The sequence below is a fragment of the Eucalyptus grandis genome, chromosome 6 (genome assembly GCF_016545825.1).
Source record: "Eucalyptus grandis isolate ANBG69807.140 chromosome 6, ASM1654582v1, whole genome shotgun sequence".
Taxonomy (NCBI): Eukaryota; Viridiplantae; Streptophyta; class Magnoliopsida; order Myrtales; family Myrtaceae; genus Eucalyptus; species Eucalyptus grandis.
The window spans coordinates 53,856,650-53,882,066 of NC_052617.1; the positions used below are offsets into that span (position 1 = coordinate 53,856,650).

The 25,417-nt window shown below is 39.8% G+C and overlaps 3 protein-coding genes across 4 annotated transcripts; 1 reads left to right on the forward strand and 2 right to left on the reverse strand.

Moving 5' to 3' along the window:
• On the reverse strand, positions 1 to 4,156 carry LOC104450813 (probable choline kinase 1). Of its 2 annotated transcripts, none has more exons than XM_010065512.3 (8): positions 3,897 to 4,156; positions 2,490 to 2,879; positions 1,911 to 2,032; positions 1,631 to 1,826; positions 1,186 to 1,303; positions 982 to 1,029; positions 452 to 552; positions 1 to 339 (listed from the first exon to the last, which is right to left on the reverse strand). In XM_010065512.3, the coding sequence occupies exons 1-8, from the start codon at positions 3,987 to 3,989 to the stop codon at positions 226 to 228; spliced, it is 1,182 nt and encodes a 393-aa protein (XP_010063814.1). In that variant the 5' UTR covers positions 3,990 to 4,156; the 3' UTR covers positions 1 to 225. The 2 variants fall into 2 exon arrangements, with proteins under 2 accessions (XP_010063814.1, XP_010063816.1); XM_010065514.3 differs by lacking the exon at positions 3,897 to 4,156 and adding an exon at positions 3,157 to 3,684 and having other exon boundaries at positions 9 to 339.
• Positions 4,157 to 6,412: 2,256 nt separating this feature from the next.
• On the forward strand, positions 6,413 to 8,659 carry LOC120294536 (translation initiation factor IF-2-like). Its single transcript, XM_039314693.1, has 2 exons — positions 6,413 to 6,619; positions 8,561 to 8,659. Exons 1-2 carry the CDS (start codon positions 6,413 to 6,415, stop codon positions 8,657 to 8,659), a joined length of 306 nt encoding a protein of 101 aa, XP_039170627.1.
• A 2,803-nt stretch (positions 8,660 to 11,462) lies between these two features.
• Positions 11,463 to 18,621, reverse strand: LOC104450815 (probable LRR receptor-like serine/threonine-protein kinase At1g53440). Its single transcript, XM_039314450.1, is given in 24 exon segments — positions 11,463 to 11,981; positions 12,567 to 12,717; positions 12,862 to 13,093; positions 13,186 to 13,396; positions 13,578 to 13,681; positions 13,935 to 14,072; positions 14,170 to 14,388; positions 14,521 to 14,904; positions 15,005 to 15,051; positions 15,146 to 15,184; positions 15,285 to 15,344; positions 15,539 to 15,604; positions 15,753 to 15,818; positions 16,083 to 16,154; positions 16,245 to 16,316; positions 16,434 to 16,505; positions 16,607 to 16,678; positions 16,759 to 16,830; positions 17,047 to 17,118; positions 17,198 to 17,266; positions 17,363 to 17,431; positions 17,755 to 17,826; positions 17,924 to 18,098; positions 18,315 to 18,621. Coding segments are annotated over 24 exon segments (3,057 nt in total). The 5' UTR covers positions 18,424 to 18,621; the 3' UTR covers positions 11,463 to 11,567.
• Positions 18,622 to 25,417: the final 6,796 nt, after the last annotated feature.

A 25,417-nucleotide genomic window follows, 5' to 3' on the forward strand; every position in this document is an offset into this window, starting at 1 on the left:
ATCAGCACAAACAAACCAGCAAAATCCATTGCTCTTTTATTTCAAGTCACACCAGATACATCACCCACGAAAAACTCGAGGTTTTTCTGCTTGCAATCTATATCCATTCTGTAAGTAGCAAATCGACTGTATATTTACAACATCGACCTGTATGCAAGACTCCGATGTGGCATCATATCATCATATGGCAGCCTTATTTGGTCGAGCTTCTTTGTCTGTTTTTATCTATTCGCTGCAAACACGGCCCGAGCCCAAGAGAGCAGGCTTTCTCAGCCAGTATTGGTGAAATCTTTGCCTCGCATATTCCTTGTAGTCAAAGTCGATGTCGTTCACATAGCTCTGCAAGTGAACAGAGACTCAGCACTTCTATATGAATATCACACACGAAATCTTGATGAATTAAAAATGCCTCCAGAGAGAAAAGGAAAAAGTAAAGCTAATGCAAACATACCGAAATTATACCCCACAAAGTCCAAAGGAGATGGTTTACAAGAGTGTACTTCTCTACATCATCGACGAGCTGGTTTATTTCAGTGTCGTTAGGTTGGTCCCCTGCACAAAGCACAAAACATACCTATGATGTGATTGAAAATGAAGGCAACTGGCTCGCACATTAGCCACACAGCTCTCATTTAAAGTGTAGCTTAATGAAGCATGGTGATAGGAAGAGATTGACTTAATTCTTCCAGGTGTTTTTACAGAAAGCCTTTGCTAGATATTGATAAATGGTCCATCATTGTTCCACAATGTAAATTGGTATAATCTGCTCTCGATACAGATTAGGATGAAGTAAAAGATTTCACAGGCCTAAACACATATCAAACAAAGAAAAATGATTTACTTCAGAGTTAGAATATGAGGTGGCCCAAAGAGCACTGGTAGATTCGACAGGTATGAGCAATGATAAGCAAAAGCAGACCGAAGACCAACAGGTACAAATCATGTTCTAGACAGATGAGTAATAAGAAAACAGGTACTAACCTCCCGAGCTAAGGTAATTGCGCACAAATCTCTTCCGCTCCTCTAAGCCTGTTGACCAAGTCATGCATATATAGAGAAATTTAGTGCTATTTTTATGACACACAGATGGACGAATAAAACACAACACGGTGATCCAGATTCACAGAACCATCCTATTACCAGGTTGTAATGTTCAGCGGTTTAAAAACGGAAAGAGACAATCACCTGGATAAGCACCATAGTCCAAAATATGAGGTGTTTCGGTATGATAATTTGCTGCCATCTCACAGAAATGATTCGCTATATCATATGCAACGGGGTTGTAACTCGCGTACTCATAATCCTGTGAAAAGAAATAGATAATGTTTTAATCGTTGTTTTTTATTAGATGCAAATCAAATCAAATGCAAGAATATGGAGTCATCCATCGTTCCCCTCAAATAGCAATACAAAGACAAGTACTTTTGGAGCCCCGAGGGAGGGAAGAGAACAGAGGATCGTGTTCTATCAATTATTACGATATGTCATCCTCACAATCAGAACAGTGTTTTCGCTAGGCATCATAGATGCTGTTTTGACCCATTAAGCGGGAGAATTAATCACTGCATAGAGACAGATGGTCATCACAAAATCTCACACAGAAAAACCGAAACAAGGCAGGAAAGCTTACAATAATGGTGATCGATCTTGTCTCTTCATCCATCATTATGTTTCCATATTGCAGATCATTGTGACAGAAGCCAATGGCTTGGTCATCCCGCGTCAACTCCTCCTCAAGCACACAAATTTCCTCCTCCAGAGCATCTAAACGAAATTCTTTTGCGTCCTTAAGGATGCACAAAGATCTTGCTTCTTTGAGCCAATTTCTGGGAACCAGAAAAAACGAGGCATAAGGATGTTTGTTTTTCATTTCAGCATCTACTATTGTTAAAGCCTATTAAGATAGTCACCTAATTCTGTTCCAAAGGAGAACATTCTTCGGACCAGGCATCTCGAGATTGTGGAACTCTCTCAGTTTACTTGCTATTAGAGCAGAAACATCCGGATCACGGAGGTCAGCAGCTGAGAGTGTCTGAAAGACAAGGACGTAGCCATCAGTAACATTTAAAAACAGTTCGATGATGTCTCAACCTAAGAAATTGTTGATAATTGTTCAAGTGTTCTTAAGAAATTGTTCTAAGAAATTGAGAGAACATAAAAAACAGATTTCAGTTATCTGTACTCATTAGAGACAGACTACGTCCCCTGAATTCAAAGAGCAGAGAGTCTCAAGGTAGACCAGAAACAACGAAAAATATAACTTTCTAAATTACTAAAGATCAGAATCACGCCTTATGGTTCATGTTGGTCACTTGTTTCCGCTAACAAATACTAAAAGTGGAAATAAAACGGAAATTTCATATCAATTAACAATACTAGTGAAAAAAAATCTCTCTGCCGAGGTGGATTTAAGATGAAAAGTCGACAATCAGGAATTTATCCAGAGAAAGGTGCTTTCAAAGATCTTGACATTGGAGAAAACGACATACCCTGGCATGAATGAACTCCTCCACCCTTCCGTCCGAAAACCGGCCGAGCAAACGAGGCCCCTGCCCATGCTTCGAAATGCACTCGAACGTCTGCACCTCATCGTCCCTGTTGAAGAAGAGATCGACTCCTTCACCGTAGATCCTAACCAAAACCTTTCTGAAGAGATCGCGTTTATCATTCAATGGCCAATTTATCTGGTAAACCTCATTGGTCATGGCCCCCTTAAGAGGAACCACCTGAATCGAGTCCATGTCATCGATCACATCCCCCAATTCGGATGCCACGGATCGGAGCACTTTCTTCAACTCCTCCGGCAGACAACCTTGGAGGAACCCGTTTGCCTTCACCGTCATCCTGTATCTCAGACTATAATCTGCACTAGATCTCACCTGCAAGCACACGACAATGAAAGCTTGATGCGAGTTCTCAAACATACATGTACCTATATATAAAAAGAAATCCAAACGGGCTCAGAACAATCAGTGCAATCGCAAGTACAGATTCGTCCCACCAAAGAATTCGTCAAAACATCCATGGAGGGGGGCCCAATTCAAAAGAAAGATAAAAGAATCAAAGACCCAGAAGAAAATTTCAACATTACTTATAAAAAAATAAAGTAAAGGGAAGAAAGAATCGACTTGACCGAGCAAGAACCAGAGAGACCACCTGGTGCGGAACGAAAGTTGGCGGGGATGCCTCGAAGATAAACAATTCAAGGGAGCACGTAACCCCACGCCCCAACTCGGCAGACGAAAGCAGAGGAGGAGGAGGAGAAGAATCAGAAAAGACCCCACAAGAATTCTCTCGACCAACGATCCTCGAATATAGAAGAGGCGAAAAGGATCAATCCTCGTACGAGGACCACACAGAGTGAACAGCCACAGGAAGAAGAAGAAGAAGAAGAAGAAGAAGAAGAAAAAAGGTTTAGCCCGTAAGAGAGAGATGCCTCCACCCAAAGAACTGCAAGCGAAATGATTACGCTCCCGATTATTGCTATCTTTGAGGAAATATAGATAACGGAGCCACCAAAATTCCACCACTGGCAAAGCGGAGCACTAAATTCCAGGACTGGCCTTTCCACCCCGCAATAGAAAAATCCTTAACTCGGAAGAAAACAGAGCAAAAGCAAATTGCAGAGAGACAGAGAGACAGAGAGAGAGAGAGAGGAAAAATCCCCCGCGTAAGCCGACTAGATCTTTTCGCTCTGGCGGGCCCGACCGAGAGCCTGACGCGCCCTCCTCTCCTCGAAGCGCGCCATTGCCGTGGACGGCCTCCCAACCGGAGCTCGACACGCGTCGCCGTGGAAAAGCCGCGGAGGTGAATCTTGACAGAGATTCCTGAGGGCGAAAAAAAGGACGTTTTTTTTTGACGGATTGCGGATAAAAGAAAAAAAGAAGAGAATTTACCCGATCGGCGATGCGGGCAAGAACAGCGTTGGAAAACCCGATCAAGAAGCGGGAGAGGGATCGGAAGTCAACGGGGCCCTTCGCCGTCGGCATGGGGAGCGGCGGACGGGCGCCGGTTCCCACGTCAGCGGTGGAAATTTCCCCGGTGGAGGATAGCGACCGTCGGCTGTCGTGGCGTGACGGGGGTCCGGACGGAGCACGCCACGGAATGTGGGCTGATTTTTCTATTGATTTTGCTGACGTCGGAGGAGGGTTTCGACGGGGTCAAAATTCATCGCACGCCAGCGACTTCTCCGAACGTGGCGACAGTCGGGGAGAGGGGAGGGGCAAGTTCGTTATGTCCGCACTATCGAGGCGTTGAAATGGTGAGCGCGCGCGTGTCCGGACGATCGCCGTTCAACGTTGTCGGTCGATGACGGTCGGTGTAAGACATTGACCCGGATGGCCTTATCCGTATGTACGACGACCGGCTCAGCGCTTCTTCCGTTCGGGGGCGGAGAGATACGCGTGAGGAAGCTACAAGCCAAAGCACGAGATGAACGTGGCGATGTCGAGAGAGAGAGAGAAATGTAAATGAAAATTCTGGATCTGCGTCGATGGGATTATGTACGGCACGTTCGGTAAGGATAGATTTTTCTTGATATTTCGTCGATCTCCTTCCAAATCCGTCTCATCCCAAGTTGGAAAGGAAAGGACCCACGTCTTTATCTTCCCCGAGATTGTATAAGATCCTCCTAGCCTGGAGCTGGTTGTTGAGGGTCGTTATTGCGTGGAGAAATTTCTTTGTCGAGGAGAGATACTTACTGGGATCGCATTTGGAAATGAAAAATCGAGATTCAGTGATGTGACTCGGGATCTTCCAACTTCGGGATGACCAATAGAAGTGTGTTCCATTGATTTAAGGTAAAATTCCAAATAAGGTTTCGAAATAAACTAATTTTTTCAAATAAGGATCCGAAATTAACTTTGTATCAGATAAAGACTTAAAATGAACCTATTATCTCAAATAAGGATTCGAAGTGGTTGAATCAATTCCAAATAAGGCACTGAACTTCTTGGTCGTCAAATATTCGTTGATTATCAAGCATGTGACATTTCCGACGACTGGAATTTGAACAATTTTGTTCAAAAAAATATAAGGAAAATTAATAAATCCTAAAATAGAAAAAAGAAATAACTCTTAGTTTTCTACGGTTTCCCCATTCCTTGTACCCGTTTTCTGCAAAGTTAAAGACCAAAGTTCTCCTCATTTCTTGTACCCATCATTCGCAAAGTCGGAGACCCAAATTCTCCGCCGATTGAGGCACAAATTAAAAAACAAGATGAAAACCATATGCTTTTTTTTTTTTTGTTTGCGGAGACCCAAATTCTCTACCGGTCGAGCAAGGCAAGGAGCGACAAGAATCAAATCACGACGACGGCGAGCAGCGATTTGGTTGAGGAACAACGAGGGAGAAGAAAGAAGAAAACATAAACATCTAAATGAATAACCTAAACTTAATTAATTTAGAATTTTCCATTTTTCCAATCATAAATTTCGACAAAATTGCCCTTATTTTAGTCGATGGAAAATGTCTGCCGACGAGCTAAGGTCCTTAATAAAGATTAACTTGATCACTTTGGGTTTTTATTTGACAGAAAATTCATTTCAAGTCATTCTTTGAAACAAAAGGTTCACTTCGGATCCTTATTTGACACAAAATTCAATTTAGATCTTTATTTGAGAAAATAGATTCACTTCGAGTCATTATTTGAAATTTTCCTTTGATTCAATCTCCTTGGATAAAAAAAGAAGAAGGAATTTTAAGTTGGAACGAGCATGGCAAAAGAAGACGATGATGGAACTATACCGTAAAGTTGTAGAGGGTATGCATTCTATAAATTAAACAGGCTGACCATGATATTTTACTTGAGGTTTGGATGCGACTGTATGTTCTTCTCAGTTGCTATAGCTCTACTTGACGGTACTGCCGAGTGGTTTCCCCCATCCGATGGAGGGATTTGATCCTCCAAGGCTGGGAATAGAACTCCACAGCCGGCTTACGCGGGAGGTTTGCTCGTATCCGGCAAGCATCAGGTCGAATATTGGCGACCAAGGCTGCGCATGACAACGCTTACTTCCGGAAGAGTTTTTTTTCAGAAATGGTTCCTTTCTATTTACTCGCTCCGGGGAATAATTTCGAGTAAAAGAACCCGTTTGGTAACGACACAAAATTTCTACTCTTGGAATAGAAAAAGAATAGAAATGCGTTTGGTAACGTAACAATTTCTTTTTGTATTTATTCATTTTTTATTCTTGCCGAGCCGTCGCTGCCCCGCCCGCCCGCCGCCGCCGCCGCCGCCCCGCCGCCGCATGACCGCCGCCACCGCCGTGACCGCCCGGCCGCCGGCCATCGGCCACCAAGCCCAGTCACCGCCGGCCGCCGCCGGGCAGGCCGGCGTCGTCGGCGGCCGATGGGCTTCCGCCGGCCGGGCGGTCATGCGGCGCTCGGCGGCCGCGGCAGCAGGCAGCGGCGATGGCGGGCGGGCGGGCGGGCGACGGCCGGCGGGCGCCCGGAGATGGCGGCGGCGGCAACGTCAGGCGGCCGGCCGGTGGCCCGGCGGCCGACGGCGGCGGCGGCGGCGGGAAGGTCGGTCCGCCTCCGGCGACCGGCGGCGGCGGCCGGCCGGTGACCGTGACCGACGCAGCGGCGGCGAGCCGGCGGCGGCCGGCGGCGAGGAAGGTCGGTCGCCTCCGGCGGCCGGCGGCGGCGCGGTCGGTCGCCGCCGGCGGCCGATGGCCGGCACCGGCGGCGGCGGTGGCGGCGACGGCCGCGGCGACCGGCGGCGGCCTCCGATCGGCCTCCGGCGACCGGCGGTCGGCCGGCGGCGGCGGGGGCGGCGACGGGTGGTGGTCAACGGCGGTCAATGGCGGATAGCAAGAGAAGAATAAAAGAAAAAAATTCACTTATTTTTAAACTTGTTCCCGGAACAAGAAGCAACTTTTTTTTACTTCTCATTTCTATTCCAAAACCATTCCTTTGGCTAACTTTTTTTGTTAAACAAAAACTAACTTCTTAGTTATCAAAGCGGGTTTATTCTTTTTTTTTGTTAGGGAAGAAAAGAATAGAAATAGTTGGGCTGGGGATGGTTATCATGCGCAGCCCAAATGGCCCATCCCGAGAAGCCCCTTTTCGGAGGTTTGGGCGCAGCACTTGCAGCAAAGCGATCCTGTGGGGATGATGCAACGCGGGGTTGATCCGGTGAACTCACTAATGAAATCGAGATATCTGGGCATTTCTTCAGCAATAAAAGGCCTCAGAATATTCTGATGCTACCTCATGTGAAAAACAGAAATCGCGGCAAGGCGTGTGTTTATAATAGCTTTTTTCATGAATATTTGTCCTCCTCCTTGCATCGCCATTCGAAAGACAAGGAAACCCAAGATTTACTTGAATTGCCCAAATCAACGTATATTGGAGAAACACGAGTCTCTGTTAGAAATTTCATGACAATTTAGTGATTGCGTTAGCATTTTTGTCCGTAATTTGACGAAAGGACCAGCTGGAACAAGAAATTACATAAAGTATATAGTTTGTAGAGACGATTGCCAAAGAAATAAAAATAAATAAAAAAACGAAAGTGGATAGACTAAATTAAACAATTTCCAACAGTTTGGAGAACTTTGATGTCTATATTCCAAAGCTAAATTTAAAATTACATTTATATACACAACCCGGGCTAGGTCAATTGCAATTGCAAGTCATCCGTTAATTGTTGCGGGAATCTTTCGAATCTTAAATTATCAATTTATATATCATGACATAACGCCAATTAGCAAACAAATACATAATCTAAAGTAAGGGCCTGCTCGGTCTTATCAAAAGTTTTTAAGTTATTAGGTGAAGTTTAAAAAAAAATTATGGAAAAAAAACACATGTTATTCCATGTGCCAATATTTATATATTGTGAAAGATTGAGTTGTATTGACTAATAAATAAATAAATAAGTCAAAATGGATGATCTGCAGATCGTTGAATCAAGCTAAAAAATAAATATAAAAATCAATCCAGATACGTCATGTTAATCTGGTCGCAAATCTGAGTAAAGCCCGTCCGACAATAACGGGCCCATACTCAATCATAAGTTATGGACTGGGGCGAATAGCTTATGGTCTGTCCTTTTGCTGGATCTTGGGTTCTTATGTCTTTTTCTCAGCGGGTATTGATATCAAAGTTGGTGTTGAATATATAACTCGTCAAGATTTTTTGGTGCATCTTGAATTCTTCATTTAATAAGAAGTGAAATTGTCCGTCTTCTATTGGGTACACCGAAATTTTTTCGACAGAATGTTGTTGATTCATTTTCTCTTACTAATTCTTTCGACTACACCATCGTTAATGGTAAAGCATGACTTCTTTCTTTCCCAGTCCTAGTTTGATCAATTTTTCTCCCTTCTTATATGCACCTCCTCTTCTTTTTTGTCTTTATCCCATTTAGTAAAATATCTCACACTCTCCAAGCGTTTTTTCTTGTCATTAGAAAGACGTTTCCTCTTGTATGCATTTGCTAGTAAAGCTTTCACTCTATTCCTTTTAGGGACGGCGAAGTAATTGCTAGTTAAACTCACTGAAGGGAATGCTAGTTTTCTTTGGTTGTCTGATTATGTTTCGTCGACTCTGCAGAGGGCGTTGTCGCTGGAGGTAGTGCTGTTGCTGGTGTTGCTGTTGAAGCAGCGCTTTGCCCAATTGACACCATCAAAACTAGACTTCAGGCAAAATTAAATCCTTGTGTGCTCAATAAATCCTTTTGTTTTCCTGTCCTCTGATTGCCATACTGCACGAACTTAGAGTGTAAATTGATAGTTGGGAAGCTATTGCAACAGACAATGTTGTTTAGCTCCTATTGCTGCAACTCTAGTGACTAGAAATGAATTTTCTTTTGATGAAAATTGGGTTGTTTGCTGCCACCCATCAAGAAGCACATATTTATCTGGAATACTGCCTTTTATTGCTGTTTTTCTCCCCATTTTACTTGCATGACCAGACACTAAAGTAGTGGTAGTTTCAGACAAATACAACTTTGTTTGATTACAGCTGTGTGCTTCAAGTTTCTTAACTCTTGAAGCATTTCTTTGTCAATAATCTCAACAGAAACAGCTTTGGTAAATCATAGGGATAACCTCTTTGGTTGAAAAATATATGCTTCATCCTTTTTAAAGCTATCGATGCACGAAGTTTGTGATTCATCTTGTTTTGGAGCGTATATGAGCTAATTTTGTGCACTGTCCATTGTGTTATATATCTAGAGAATTTGGATATGCAAAATGCAACGCCCAATTACTTAAAAGTTTGACACTTGGCAAATTGTAGGTGTTTTAGCCAGTAGAGTTGTTTGGAAAACGTGGGTTGAATTGCAACATTTTAGTTTGAATATCTTCTTTCGCCTTCCTTCTTGAATTGGCCATTACTTTACCGTAATAGCTTTACTTTGGTCCTTTGCATTATATTGATTGACTGCAATGACTCTGATGTCAAGGCATCTCATGGAGGTGAAAAAATCGTATTGAAGGGCCTGTACTCTGGCCTGGCTGGAAATCTTGCTGGCGTTTTACCTTAAGTATTCATAGTCCTAATAGTGGCTTAGTTTATTCTTGGAGGACCAAAGAGCAAATAGTTAGATTAGCTTTCCACAAAGCTTGTTATGTGATTATATCTCCTCTATCTTCTCATCATTTGGCTATGAAGTGATCGATGACGAAAGCAACATTTTCCTTATCAAACAGAATTGGCAAGGAATTCTGACCTTCTAAAGCTGCAAGTCGAAGGAAATAACAATCCTAGTACAGAAGCTATGGGGGAAAGGGCCAGTATATCCACACTGAGAATTAGTAAAATTACATCACTGAGATGAAGATGATAGTTCTCTGCATAGTCAAATGTTGGAAAAGTTACGTTAAAAAATGCAATATTGTCCTTCTGAAACTGCAGAGAAATATTTGTTGCTCACCTGTAGGTACCCCTTTAGGAGCTAGGGTCAAGACTCAAGAGCATAGCTTTTTCGCATTCGGAATCCCCTAGTTTAGTGTTTCTGAGTTGCATATATTACCGAATCATAATGACGTCTATTAGGGAGGCAGATGGAGGTAAAATTTAGTTTTTCAGTAACCTTCGTTCTTTACCCATCAATTTTCCTTTCCTCCCTAGTTTCCAAACAACACATTAGGCATGACGAGGGACTGATCCTCATAAAGGATTATGAAGAAAGTAGTCCACCCCACTTGTAGGTTGAGCCATATTATGTTATTGCTGTAGTAAGTAATTCTCTTGCATATAAGTGATTCGCCTATATGCTCATGCCTCAGAGACATGCGATCCTAGTTAAAAGAAAAAAGGCCAATTTTTTTATGTCACAATTTACTCATAAGAATTTCACAAAAAGCAAAAAGAAAGCATACACATATGTTTTAGAAAGAGACATCATACTTGTGTGATGAATCAAAGAGTGACAAATTCCTATGTAAGCAGCAAGTCAGATAATCTCATATGAATTTTCAACTTCTCTGCTGCCTAAGAATCGTGTTAGCCAAAGGAGAACCACTGAAGAAGTGTTTCACTCTTCTTTGAATTGAAGTGTTAAGGGTGTTCACTGGGAAGTGGCAGTTGGAGAAATTATGTTATACAGAAAAACATAAGATAACCATTGGACAACTGTCAATTGTTTAGGGAAGCTAAAAGGTCAGATTCTTTATGTCATCTTGGTCGATGAACCAGTAAGATTGGTTCCGTAAGAATTTGCCAAAATCGTGAACTTGGTCTTATCTTTCATCCAGAAAGGTTCAGGATAAGCTGTTGTTTCAATTTGACGCACATTTCAATCGTGATTCTGCTTTGCCGTCTCATTATATAACCTAAAAGCATGAGCACTCGTGAAGAGTAGCCGTCTGATTTACACTAGGCACACGTTCCCGTGGCTTTTTACTTTATTCTCTTTTCTGCTTTTCTCTGAACCTGATGGCTGTCACCTTCATTCATGTATGAACCTTTTCATCCTATTTGAAATGAACCGAACCGCAACCCCACGGAATCATAGTAATGAGAAGAAAATAGTGTTTTGTTCATTTCCTGAGCTTCATTGAGAAAGTGAAAATGAGGTCATGCTAGTGAGAGTTTTTAAGAGGTCAACCTCTATTAGTGTACTTTTGACGGGGCACACCATAGACAATGCTTGAAATCAATAGATTTACACTTTCCAAACTGTGAGCCTAGCAACTAGACATTCCTGAAACTTATTTCGAAATCTTGAGTTCTTCTATCATATCAAATTGAGTTAAAATGAAAAAGGAAACAGAACGTTTCCTGAGAAACTTGGATTTTTCATGAAAGAAATCAAGAATGCCACAAACCTCCAATTACAATTTTGTCTTTTTAGAAAATGGTTGAATTTATGTTGCACATATTGTACCAAAAAATTCAAAGTATGAAACTTCATACCATTGAGAGTCACCCAGATGAAGCCAGACCTTGTGCCTAAAGGCCAGCAAATGCTCAAGTCTCATGCGAGGAATTGGACGGACAATAACGTGGCTATGTAACATCCTTCAGCGATAGTCTTATTCCCTATATTTCCACCATCTAATTCCTTTACACTATTGGCTAGAAACACATAATAATTACTGAACATATCCGAGTCCTAAAAATCTGATAGAAGCTTGCTCTCTGAAGAATGGCCGTGGGTCTCATCCTTACTCCTGAAAGAAGCTGAAGAATCAATCCATGGACCTTCGATGGACATGCTTCCCGGCACCAGGTGAGTGTCCTGAGAGAATGTCGAGACATTTGTTTGGATGTCATTAGCTAGCCTCTCGAAGGCTCTGAACCTAGGATTTGGATTCGTTGCGGAGCGCTTGATTATCGGTGCTTGAATCGGGCTGTTTCCTTCGAGTATGCTCACCACAGTTGACATTGGTGGCCTGAGAGTTGGTGAAGGATTGGTGCATAGTAGTGCCAGGTTTAGCATTCGCATTGCCTCTTCCATGGAGTAATCTGAGCCGAGGCGTGGATCCACGAGTTCAAGAACATTCCCTTGCTCTTGTAACACATAGGCCTTTCATCATGTATAAATAGAAATAAAAGTTGAGTCGGTTATCTTGCTTTTAGAAACAGAAAACAGTTTGGAACAATTAAGGGGAATAGGTTACTGATAGATGGAATCTCACCATGTTCATGCATTCGAGTTCTCCACCGCTGAGCATGCTTATGCATACATGTCAATATGACAAATTCTAAGCTTCTAACCCATCCTTTCTTTTTCTTAATATGCAAAATGAAACACTGAACTACTTAAAATTTCGACATTCGGCAAATTGTAGGTGTTTTAGCCGTTAGAGTTGTTCGGAAAATGTAGGTTGAATTGCTACTTTTTACTTTATTCTAAGCTTCTAACCCATCCTTTCTTTGTCTTTTTCGGGAGAAGTCCTTCAAAGAAATTATTCCTTCATATATTTATTTACTCTGATCGAATTTGTCCCTAATAGCTTGTTCCATCATTTAATTATGAAGTCACATGCCAACATTCTACTTGCAAGTCTCCAAAAAAAAACCCACAGAAAGTAGAGAGAGAGAGAGCTTCGAGTCCAATAAAAGCTTCACTTGCATAATTTCCATCAAACTTAAAGTCACCATGCATTACCCAGTCAAGGAGGTAAACAAATTCCTCCTTTGGCCTGTAATTTGTGTTGCTCTTTCCACTGACAATTTCCAAAGTGACGACTCCAAAGCTATAGACATCGGCTTTATCTGTCAAGTAGCCCCTCATCGCATATTCAGGAGCCATATAACCTCTGAGGCAAGGCCAAATAGCAATGATGAATATAGCCATAGAAGGAGAACATTTAGGGAAAACATTATAGATATGTAGCGATCAAAAGTTCATTAGAGAAAGCTAATCAAAAGAAGAGAATTAAGTAGAACAATAGAAGACTTACATTGTTCCAGCTACCCTTGTGCTAATATGCGTATTTTCTTCTTCATCAAGTTTGGCCAAACCAAAATCTGAAATCTTGGCATTTAGTTCCTTGTCAAGCAGCACATTTGTTGCTTTTATGTCCCTATGAACGATTTTCAATGTAGACTCCTCATGAAGGTAAGCCAATCCCCTTGCTATTCCCAAACCTATTTTCTTTCTCGTTGCCCAATCCAACTCAATTTGTTGCTCATCTAGGAAGAGAGAGGGAGAGAGAGAGAGAGAGAGTTTTCAATTGAATGCTCACTAATAGCATATTATTCAGCTTAGGATAAGCATCTTTTACCAAAAAGTGCGTGGGCAAGACTATTGTTCTCCATATATTCGTAAACCAGCAACAATTGATTTCCTTCAATGCAGCAGCCATAAAGCTTTACGAGATTTGGGTGCTGGAGAGCAAATATCATGCTTATCTCATTGAGAAATTCACGATTGCCTTGCTTTGATTTAGAAGAATGTTGCTTCACAGCAATAATAGTTCCATCCAACAGTGTTCCCTGAGATTAATTATATGAATTTAAGACTCATAACTAATCATATGTTATTTTATAATAAAAAAAAATGGTTAGCTTGACAAGATCCAGGATGGTAAGTCTAAAACAAAGACATATACTGAGTTTATTATACACTTCCTTCTCATTAAATGGAGGATGAAGTTATGAATATATTGTGAATTACCTTGTAAACTGCCCCAAACCCTCCTTCACCTATCTTATTCACAGAGTCGAAGTCGCCTGTAGCAGCTTTGATTTGCTGTAAAGTGAAATGGCCAGTTTGGAGATCTAGCCCACGCAATTTCCACAAAAAACAAAACAAAACAAAACAAAAGGTTATATCAAGAGTGCAATCCCACTTAAAAGATTAAAAGAAAAAAAAAAGGCTAACTTTATGGTGTCACAGTTTTCTCATAAGAATTCCACAAAAAGCAAGAAGAAAGCAAATAAATATGGTCTTATATTAGGTATCTTACTTGTGCAATGAATCAAAAAGTAACAGATTCTTGTTCGAGCAGACATATCGATATGATAATCTCACCTAAATCATTAACTTCTCTACCGCCTAAGAATCTTGTTAGCCAGAGGACTAGTAATATCGATACAAGGAGGACCACGGAAGCTACCACGATTCCAGTGATTGCTCCAGCTGATAGTCCAACACTTCCAACATCAAAGTCTACGAGAAGGAAAAAAATGACATATTCATCAGTGAATGCTTCAATGACCACATGAGGAAAGAATAATAGAGATCTATATGTTCAACACTGACTTACTCGGTGTCACTGCAATAGCGGAAATAAGTGGTCCATAGACACCTCTATCTGGAATGGCCGTGGTTCCCTTCCCTGACCAATATAGGTGAATCTCCAAAGTACTGCCATTCACATAAATGTTATCGAAATCTCTGTATATGCCCTTCCCCACACCCCCGGCTTCCTCTCGCAATATTAAAATCCTTCAACACTTGATTGCCCCGCAAGAATTAACAAGAACTTCAAGAACAAAGATCGTGCTCTTGTCAGATTGTTGTGTGCAACAGCCCTGTCAAGTGCCTCTACAAAAGACCATAACTCAGCATAACAGATGAGCTTAAAATGATGATCGGGTGCCAAATTTCACTTCACTCACCTGTATCGATATGTCAAATATACGTCTCCCAAGGCTGCTAAATGTTTTGTCATCGGAATATTGAATTTCAGCAAAATGGAGCCGCACTTTGTAACTTCCTTTCATCATGCAAAGGAAATAGTATCTGATCGACCAAGGGGAAAGGCGAGCCGTTTCGTAAAATCCCGAGCCGCTCACATTCATAGAAAGTGGGTTATTCGCTACGTAAGCAGCTTCAACATTTCCCATGTAAAGCCCGATGCTGCTATAAGCCCACTTTTCCGAAGAAGCAGAAGAAAAAGAGGAGAAAATCGATGGGCCGTTCGGATTGGTGTCCTCCTCATATTCATTCCCCTCAAAAGTCATTTTGGGTCCTCCACAATTGATAAACATAGAATTGTCTGCATGTGGCGTTGGATGATATTGCATAAGACATGATAGGGGACAAAAGTAGCTCAAACACTTTATGCTCGACAACGATTTAGACATAGTAGAACTCACACTGTGCTTTCCCGCTACAAGGAAGATCCTTCTCCATGCACCAGAGCCTAATGGAATAAACCAGAAAGATTGTCGGTAAGATAATCTTCACGTGCAATTATCAACAATTGGTATAGTTTAGGAGTTGTCAAAGAGACTTACCAGTTGTTTCTGTTAGATGAAAAACTGGAAACCAAATTACTGGAAAGCGACAGAATGTGTTAGATAATAACTCCAGAAATGTGGGGACGAGACAAAACTGTAAAATTTCTGCCTCAAGAGAGAACGTGCATTGACTCACACTTGTGATTGCTGACAACTGATATGAGAAGAACCGTTGAAATTGTTGTAAGATAAGTCGCTGCAGTTCATACCTTGACCTAGTTATTGCATGTACTCACTCCCGTAAATGATAATAGTACAACATCAAAGATCAATATATCAGATGTCAACCCACGAGTCTCATACTAAGAATTATGAGTCGAATCCTACAATCTATGACGATGGTATAGAAAACCAAGAACAAAGAACATGATGTGTTCATAGGAGACTAACAGATAATTTTTGCTGCTTGTTACCCAACTGGGTACTGCTCCTGTAAGGGAGTTGTTTGCTAGGAACCTACATTCACAAATTAAAGTTATGCAACACTTGTCCAAAGAATTGTTTGGCGTCCAAATATATGAGGTGTTTATGATTCTAAAGAGAAAGGAAAGTAAGATACATATTTGTTGAGACATTAGGAGTAGTCAAGAGAAATTGTAATTACATGTAATCCAGAGCAGCTCCCATCGTGTCGGGAACTTCACCGGTCAATCTGTTGACGCTCAAGTCTCTACCCAAAGATGGAAAAAAAGGAGACAAATCAGACAATTTTCCCAAGAAAACTTGCAGAAGTTCATGTAATTTGATCTTTAGTTTGAGGCCTTCCTCATTCACAAAAAGTATCTCTTCTTAAAGAATGCAATGATCTTCCGTGACAAGTCCAAAATCTATCGGTGCTTAGTAACCGGCCCACTGGACTTTACAAAGGAAAGAAGATATAGCATATGAACCAACTGGGATCAAATGAAATATCCACCTCATTATAGTAACTTACAATGTTTTTAACCTTGTCCAACTCCCAATATAAGATGGAATTGAACCAGTAAGCAAGCAATTTCTCAGAATCCTGAGATGTGAAAAATAATAATTAACGGTAATTAGCTATAATAAAAAGAGACCAAAAAAACAAATCAAATGTTCGTTGTATTGAGCTCACAAAGTCTTCATCATGGTCATGTTAAGCAAATTAGGAAAATTCGAGCTTGAACCTTTCAAATCAGATATTCTCCTGGACGCATATAAAAATTACTCCATCACATAACATTAACATCCATTCCACCTTTTCGTGATAAAACACAAGTTGCAAGATTATAAGAGACAAAGAACAATTGCATCAAATGCTCACAACTCTGTTAGGTTTTTCAACAAAGATATGCTTGAAGGAATAGGTCCCTCCATAGATGTGCCTTGCATGTCTCTGAAAAAATTAATGCCGTGATATAAGAACAACTTTTGAGTATCTCAAAAATCACATAAATAAATATTTTTGGCCCTATTGAGAAGGATCAGGATACGCACAATCTTGTAATTTTGGTCCAATTCCCAATAAAATCAGGTATTTTTCCTGATAATGTGCTTCCATCTATACGACTGCAAGTGGTCTATAAATCAAAATCCCTCAAAAGAAATTCAGCATGTTGAGAAATAAAAAGTATTATGAAGCCACTTACAAATTTTCTAAGTTCTTCAAATTGCCAAAGGATTCGGGTATCGTTCCCGTGAAATTATTAGCAGAGAGTTGGCTGCAAAAAATAATAATAATTAAGAATTAGGAATGCTAAAGGATCAAGTATCAATGTATAAATTTATATAATATAGAATAAACTGTATTTGCATCTCCCCAAACAAAGACGAACTACATTCCAATTTAAGCAAAAAGCCTAGAGTCAGATCGTTCATTTGGTAATTTCACAATGAAGAGGCAGAAGTGGGCTAATTAATGTATTCAAATTACTTACAGTTTCCTTAAGCCGCTCAAGTTGCCAATGTTTGGCTCAAGAGGGCCTTCAAGCAAATTGTCCTCCAGTACACTAGCATAGGCATAAGTTCATCACCAAAAGGTCTAACAAATTCCCAATACAAAGGCATATAAATTATAGCAAGTCTTACAGCTCCTCCAGTGTGATGATGTTGCCAATTTCCTTTGGAATACCACTTATGCGATTTCCAAGCGCCAACCTGACATACCAAATCGAAAACAAAAATTTGCTTCTTTTAAAGAACTCCTAATTAAATTGTGATAATGATATATGATGTATGATAAGATTAACTTACAAAATGATAAGTGGTATCTGAGTAAGAGTTGTAGGGAGTGGTCCACTGATGTAGTTAGAAGTGAGGTCTCTGCTTTCATATAATGCTCACTTTAGAACTTTTGCAATTCTCAAGTAATAGTTTGCTAAAGTTCCAACAAATAAGTTGATTCAGATTTCCATGATTGCTACATTTCTCAAACAGGTGAGTTAAGAAATACCAATCAAGAATTACGAAAAACATTGTCAATAATAAGATAATGTGGAATTAGAATAGTCTTCACCCAGCTCATAGCATGCATTTCTATGACTTTCCCTCGGAAATAAAGAAACATGGCCCATCAGTAACATTCAAGTTCTTTGGCCTAGTTACCTTCCAAATGGGAAGATCTCATGGGATTGAATCTAACTTACATTTCTCTTAGGCAAGTGAGGTTGCCAAATTCATCAGGAAAAATCCCTGTCAAATTAAGTCCCTTCAGCTGGCTAAGAAACAAAGAAAAATAGGTAAATTGCAATTGATGCGCGTGAAAAAAAAATGAGAGAGAGGGAGAGAGAGAGAACTTGTCGGGTTCATACATACATTGTCGTGACATGACAAACTGTGCTGTTAATGAAGGAACAATCACAAGTGACATTGCTTGTCATTCCCGAAGGCAAGGTCGTCACGTTTAGACCTATACCATCACTGCATGATTTCGTGGTTACATTCCAGTATTTGTTCCGCATTTTTGTGGCAATTGTTTTTAGTGTTTCCACTGCAAGCACAAACCAGAAGTTGAAAATCAGTTACTAGTATCCACTGCGAGAGATATAGAAGAGACTTAAATTCAGTTCAATTTGCAGACCTCAACTGAAAAGAGCCAGAGAGAGATTCAGGATCATAGTTTGGAAAGCAATTATCCCAAAAACAGAGGGCCACAGGGAACTTCTTAAGTGCCATTAAAGGAAAGAATTTAGTCATTCTCGCGTACCTTCATCTCGCGGCAAGAGTTGAGAATCACACTTGAAGACCCCAGAGCAAATCACGACAAGAACGACGCAGACAGCCACTCTGGAAACTGAACCCAGAGGCATCACCATGGTTAACTTCTGCTGCACCCCGCGCGCAACACCGACCCAAACTCTGACCTCGATCTCGAAAAAACCGTTTGCAAGCGCAACGATGCGAAAATGCTGCTAAGACCACGACCAAAATATCGCAAAGAGAAACCGGACGGAAAAGAGTGATTTTTGGAGAGGACGTGAAATGAGGTTTTTCGAGCGCTTGGTGTTTGTCTGAGGGAGAGGGACAGTGTTGCCCTCGGAGGGAAAGACAACTCAAGATTTATAGACATAAAGGATTTAACAGTTTCCTCGTTATCATTTTCAGTGAGAGTTTTGTCCTCCGGTGGCTCTTCCTCGTTCAAAATGCTCATGTCTATTAAAAAAGTTAAAAGAAGAAGGGCTCTTGCATTAGTTTAGTTTTAAATTGCGACCAGCTGTCTTTGATTCTTTATTGCAATCAATCATAATATAGTGAGCGTGTCGAAACGTTTACCGAACAACTAGAACAAGAAACTCATAATTTTCAAAATATAATTCTTTTTTGCATTATATATGATCTACATCGAAATGTTTTTCATTAAATATAGAAAGAGTACTTGAGATATCCCCTATTTACTTTAATATAACTGTCTCGGTGCAACATCTTTCTCGCAAGCATATACTCTAAAAATCATATAGAAAAGAAAATCAACTCTATCTATAGCTTCGTTGATTTAATAGAAAATGTGACATTTTTGCAAAATATTTTCTAAAAAAACAACAATATATTCTGATGTTCGGCTGAAAACCTAAAAATAAACTTAAAAATTTTTAAAATATTTTTTGCCATAAACGATAATTGGCCACAAGCGAGCTCGAGCTTCACCACAAGTTGGCGAGGCCGAGCTCGAGCCTCGTTGGATCCGGCAAGTAGGATAGGGCTCAAGCCTCACCGACCTCTAGCAACCTCAAGTGGGGCTTGAGCCCTGCCCAGCTCATTGGATCTAGCAAGGCTTGAGCTCGCTTAACGGCCTTGAGTGAGGTCAAACCTCGCCACGCTAGCCTCATCGGCATCGGCATCTAGCAAGGTTCAACCTTGCCAAAATAAAGTGAGCTTGACTCTCACTGGACTGTGGCGAGGCTCGAGTTTACTAGTTGCTGTGGCCCACAGCAAAGAGAAGAAGAAAGAAAAAAGTTAATAATAATTAAAAACTCAAATTTAAAATGTTGGAAGAAAAAAAAAGGAAAAGGTGTTTGGTGGAAGAAAGTGCTTATATAAGTGAAAGAAAAAATATGGAAATTGTTTTCATAGACTAGTTTATTTTTCGTGAATTGAATACCGAAAAATGTTTTCGTGAAAGTTGTTTTTGGTAAAACGAATAGAGCCTAAAATTGGTTCGAGTTATTTTACTCTAATATCGAATTAATAACTAGAGTCTGAAGATTTAGTGGGTTGTATTGGGTTATCAATCAGATAAAAAAAAATTATTTACTTAATTATTCTTTTAACTCTGTATTTAAAATTTAGTGAAAATTTAGTATATAAATATGCAACGCAAAGCATTACATTTTTTGGGAACTAGGTAAAGTCAACACCACTGTGGAATCGACCGTCCTTTTTGGTTCCAACCTTGCAGCGTGGGTGGGTTGGAGATTGCAAGTTGGACTGCAGTCGGTGAGTGGACCATGGGGCCCATTACGTCGGATAGATTTTTGTTATTATTGACATGGACAATCATTAAGGTGAACTGATTCTTTTTTCCATGTATCTTTATTTCTTAAAACACCTAGGTGTAGGTTCAATTCATGACGATGAATAACCATTAGTATAATTTTATTTAATTAGTGGTATTGTGGTAGGCGCTTTCTGCTATATTCGATTCAATGATTGAGTGTTCATCGGATAAAAAACGAAGATTGGTTGTATATTTTACAGGTGACATACTTTCTCCAGGCTCATAAAAGGGGCAGGTTTTCAAATGATTGCCAATGACGGATTTGGTAATGGGAAAGCATCGAAAGGTTTGGACTTTTCTTATAGGATGTAAGAAGGTTTAGACTTACTTTAAGGGGAAAGGAGATCATCTATTCACATGGTTTTTCAATCTACGGTCCTCACTTTGGAAGACTTGCCTTGGGGCTTCCAGCCTGTGTTGAACGTCAAGTGGAAACTGAATGTTAGAATAGTAGCTTGGGGCAATTGTTGCTTTCATAGGTAAAAAAATAATGAAGTTAGGAAATATCGAGATTGGATATTAATATTAAATATATTAAATTTCAAGGAAAAAGCAAATGAAAGTAAACAGTCCTTTTTTTCTTTTCTATATTTTACATGAGAAAATATATATTAATAGAAAGCACCGCAACAAATAGTATAAGCGGGGACATGCTTTATGGGACAACATAATCACGTCCCCCGCTAGGCACGTCTTTTTAAATGTCACGAGATAGGGACGTCTTTTCAAATGTCATCAGATCTTGTAGTACGAGGACATCTTTTTCATGTCATGCCTTCTATATGGGGGTGAAAGCCCACACAAGCATCATGTAACGTTTCCTAGACGTTCTTGAATTTCGCAAATTGGGACAACGCTGACGAAGCATCCCATGAGATTTCTATACAAGCTACTAAGACGTTTCCCATAAATCCTAAGTCGAAAATCCATGATGCCCCTAATCCAACGTCCCTCTAGTTTTTTTATACAAGCTATAAATAAACCTATTAAATGGATCTGTCGAATTAAGTTGAAAATAGCTAGATTCAAATTGACTCATTTTGTACACAATGTAATTTTAGCGATCCATATCCGACATGACTCAAGCTCCATTTTTAGTAATTTTTCTTCTTAAATTATTGTCTTTGAACAATAGTCAATTCCATGGACCAGACTGGTCGAGTTAGTGAGGAAGTGTGGGTCGGCTCATGGATTAGGACTTCATGTAGTACAGGACCAATGTAGATACATGTATAAGCATTATGTTGACAAACAAGAACACCTACATAGATGGGGTCAGGGTAAGATTATGGAGAAGTTATATCTCATTTTCTCCCTTTCTTTAAAATTTGATTAATTTAGTAGAAAACACCATGCCTTAGAAAAATATACATATTTCTACACTCATTGGCAGTAAAATATCTTAACATACTCGTACATGAACAAAGAAAATAAGGAAATGTACTGTATACCAACAAACATAGACCAAACAAGAATATAAAAAATAAAATTTTAAAAATTGGCAAATTAAAACAAAACAAAAAATTTGGAAAACGGGAAGAAATCCATTCAATACAGATGCTCTTAAAAGTTGTAGGTCATCTCGAGAAACCAAGCGGTCACCACCGCCGAATCGATGCCGTCAAGCCACGTGGAGCTCGAGCAAGGCCTCATGAGGTGGACGCTCAAATGCGAACGCGACGTTGTTGTCGGCTGCCGTAAATTTTCGCAGTTGAAACGGCCAATTTCTAATCCACGATTTACTCAAGTGGTAAAAAGAATTTCAATGTTCTAATACGAAAATATGAAAGTTACAGAGCTAATTTCCTAAAACTAATCTCCTTGTGGCGATTGCTGAGTGTCGCCTTCTTCCCCAAATAGCATACGCACGCCAAGACTACCCTCGTCAGCCCGTGGCCTCTTCAAACCCGAGTTTCAAGACCTTCGGAAAACCAAGCTCAAAGCCATAGCCAAAGCAAGTGGAGGTCCTCGTCCTCGTATTTGAAGCCATTGGAGTTCCTCGACCTCAAATCGGAGCTCGCGAACCTCCATCTTCGCTGATTTGGAGGTCCAAGATCTCTACTCTGAGGTCGCAGACCTTTTGTCGACATCAGATCTGAGAGATTTTGAGTTTGGGGGGAGAGAGTGATCTAAGACTGAGATCAGAGGATGGTCGCGGTACATGGGCTTGAGCATTTGGTAAATTAAAAATCTCGAACAAACAAGTAACTCAAACGAGAGCTGATAATTTAAATTTTAGTCGGTAATTTCATTGGAAAAAAGTAAGATCGGTAAATTTATGGAGCAGCCTGGATGCATTAAGGATTGGACCGATGTTAGCATTGTCGGAAAATTTCTGGTGCATTTTATTGACAATCAAAGAAACATCAGATCAATCTCATGAGAAACTGTGTGGAACATACCAACAATATAATATCTGTTTAGGAGAATTTTTGTTATAAACTTGTGACATTGTGACATAGTTCTTGAACAAGAACACGATATTTTCTGGTAGCTACGCTCGCCAAATGCCCATCTTTAGCTATGGCTACAACATGTGACCACACAAACAAAAGTCAAAAAGGGTACTCTTAACAAATATAGGTCGGCAGATCCAAAGTTCGGTCCGACCAAAAAAAAAAAGATCCAAAGTTCGGCTCTCTTCTGTGATTTCCCGTTAAAGGATATGTAAACATGTAATGTCCATAGCAAATGCATTACTTCATTTGATTTGTTTGGTAAACGTCACAATCACAACTTAAGCGAGGGGTTAGGAAAATTTGGGTGGAGCTCGTTGTGCACCATCTAGAAGCTGCAGGACTCATTCTGCCTTCATAGAATAGAGAAGAGCCAAGAGCAATGGAGGAAGGTCATGGTGCGCTTACATTTTGAGTTAAAAAAAGAAGAAGGGAAAAGCAACCAAAAACTCTGAATTATACATGATACTATCCTAATCTTTTTTCTAACGCTAAAAATTTAAAACTTATATATGTGTGACACATTTATTCTCCATCAAAATTTTGTCAATGAAAACCTTTAAAACTATGTTGACATGGACACTAGAATGCAAGTAGTGTTGACATGACACTTACGTGATTTAAGTGAAATAATAACAACGTTGTTTTAGCTGAAAAATCACTTGACGAAACCTTGATAGATAATAAATGTGTCACATAAGTATAAATTTGAGGTTTTTTATGTCATAAGAAAATGTTCAGAATAAATGTCACAATTGGCATAATTTGGGATTTTTGAATAAATGTGTTCCAAATGGGCCATTGAAGTTTTGAATATGGGTCCAATGCAAACCCATAATGATCTATATAAGTCTCAAACCTATTGACTTATTTTTTTAAAATTTTAAATGACCCATATTCAACCCGAGCTCATTAAAACTGAGTTAATAGATGGATTTCTAAGCCATATTGCCATCGTTCACTACCAAAGACTATTTTGTTGCATCCTTGGAGCACTAGCGTGTTTGTCACATGAGAATCATATGACTATCCAAGATGTTTTCCAAACGTTCCTAGGTCAAAAACAAAGATGCCTTGGTCAAGTTGTCTGTATAAGTATTTGGCTGAAAAATCGGCTAACGGAACCTTGATATAGGGTAAATATGTCACGTAAATATAAGTTTGAGATTTTTTATGTCACAATAAAATAATCAGAATAAATGTCACAATGGGCATAGTTTGGGGTTTATCATATAACAAAAAAGGTTTAAAATGTGTTCCAATGGGCATAATTTGAAGTTTTGAATATGGGTCCAGTGAAAAACCATATCAATCCATATAACTTAGATTTTAATGTTTCAAACCCATTTTGACCTTTTTTTTTTTAATTTTAAATTACCCATATTCAACTTGGGCTCATTAAAACTGAGTTAATAAACTACTGGGATTCGCCCCAGTAGTCACCCTTCCAACATGGAAAGGGGAGGTGAGGGGTTCAAATCTCTACATTCTCAAGGGGGGATGGGGTGGGGACGAGTAAGTTTCAGGAGTGGGTTTCGACTCCCACACCCTGCAAGAGGCAGGGCAACAGTCTGAGAGTGAGTATTAGAGTAGAAATAGAGTATGATTAACAAAAAAAAAACAAAAAACAAAAAACTGAGTTAATAAATGGATTTCTAACCCATATTGCCATCGCTAACTACCAAAGATGGTTTTGTTGCGTCCCTTAGAGCACTAGCATGGTATAAATGGGGGCACAGAGTTTTGTGCATTTGTCAAGTGAGAATCACATTACTCTTTTTTAAAGTCCAAGACGTTTTCCAAACGTTCCTAGGTCGAAAACCAAGATACCTTGGTCAAGTTGTTTGTACAAGTACTTGGTTGATATATCACCCGATAGAACCTAAATGGAGAGTAAATGTGCCACATAGGTACAAATTTGAAGTCTTTCATGTCACAGGAAAATGGTTAGGACAAATGGGCATAGTTTAGAATTTTTTCCATAACAAAAAAATTTCAAAGTAAATGTGTTCCGGTGGGCATAATTTGAAGTTTTGAATATGGGTTTAGTGCAAACCCATATTGACCCATATAATATAGATTTTAATGTTTCAAACCCATTTTGACCTGGTTTTAAAAATTTTAAGTGATCCATATTCAACCTTGGCTGATTAAAACTGAGTTAATAAATGGATTTTTGACCCATATTTCCATCGCTAAATACAAAAGACGGTGTTGTCACATTCCCTAGAGCACTAGCATGATATTAACAGGGGGACAAAGTTTTGCGTGTTTGTCATGTGAAAATCGTATTCCTCTTTTTCAAAGTCCAGGATGTTTTCCAGACGTTCCAGGTCAAAAACCAAGATGCCTTGGTCAGGTTCTCCGTACAAGTATTTGGCTGAAAAAACACTTGATAAAGTCTTGATAGAAGATAAATGTGTCACATAAGTATAAATTTAAGATTTTTTATGTCACAAGAAAATGTTCAGGATAAATGTCACAATTGGCATAGCTTGGGGATTTTGATATTACAAAAGAAGTTTAGTCCTAATGGGAATAATTTGAAGTTTTGAATATGGGTTTGGTGCAAACCCGTATTGATCCATGTAAACTTAGATTTTAATGTTTCAAACTGATTTTGACCTATTTTTTTAAAGTTTTAAGTGACCCATACTTAACCTGGCTCATAGAAACTGAGTTAATAAATGGATTTCTGACATGTATTGCCATCGCTAACTACCAAAGACGATTTTGTTATGTGTCCTGGAGCACCAACATGATATTGACGGGGGCACAAAGTTTTACGTGTTTGTCACGTGAAAATTGTATTCCTCCTTTTCAAAGTCCATGACATTTTCCCGACGTTCCTAGGTCGCA

What these genes read in the sequence shown, in the direction of transcription:
- LOC120294536 (XM_039314693.1), top strand. Translation starts at nt 6,413, where the DNA reads ATGGCGGGCGGGCGGGCGGGCGACGGCCGGCGGGCGCCCGGAGATGGC. An exon ending in GGCGGCCGGCGGCGAGGAAG is followed by an intron (nt 6,620 to 8,560) that starts GTCGGTCGCCTC and finishes TCGACTCTGCAG; the next exon opens with AGGGCGTTGTCGCTGGAGGT.
- LOC104450813 (XM_010065512.3), bottom strand. Translation starts at nt 3,989, where the DNA reads ATGCCGACGGCGAAGGGCCCCGTTGACTTCCGATCCCTCTCCCGCTTC. An exon ending in TTGCCCGCATCGCCGATCGG is followed by an intron (nt 2,880 to 3,896) that starts GTAAATTCTCTT and finishes GTGTGCTTGCAG; the next exon opens with GTGAGATCTAGTGCAGATTA. An exon ending in CTTTGTGGGGTATAATTTCG is followed by an intron (nt 340 to 451) that starts GTATGTTTGCAT and finishes GTTCACTTGCAG; the next exon opens with AGCTATGTGAACGACATCGA.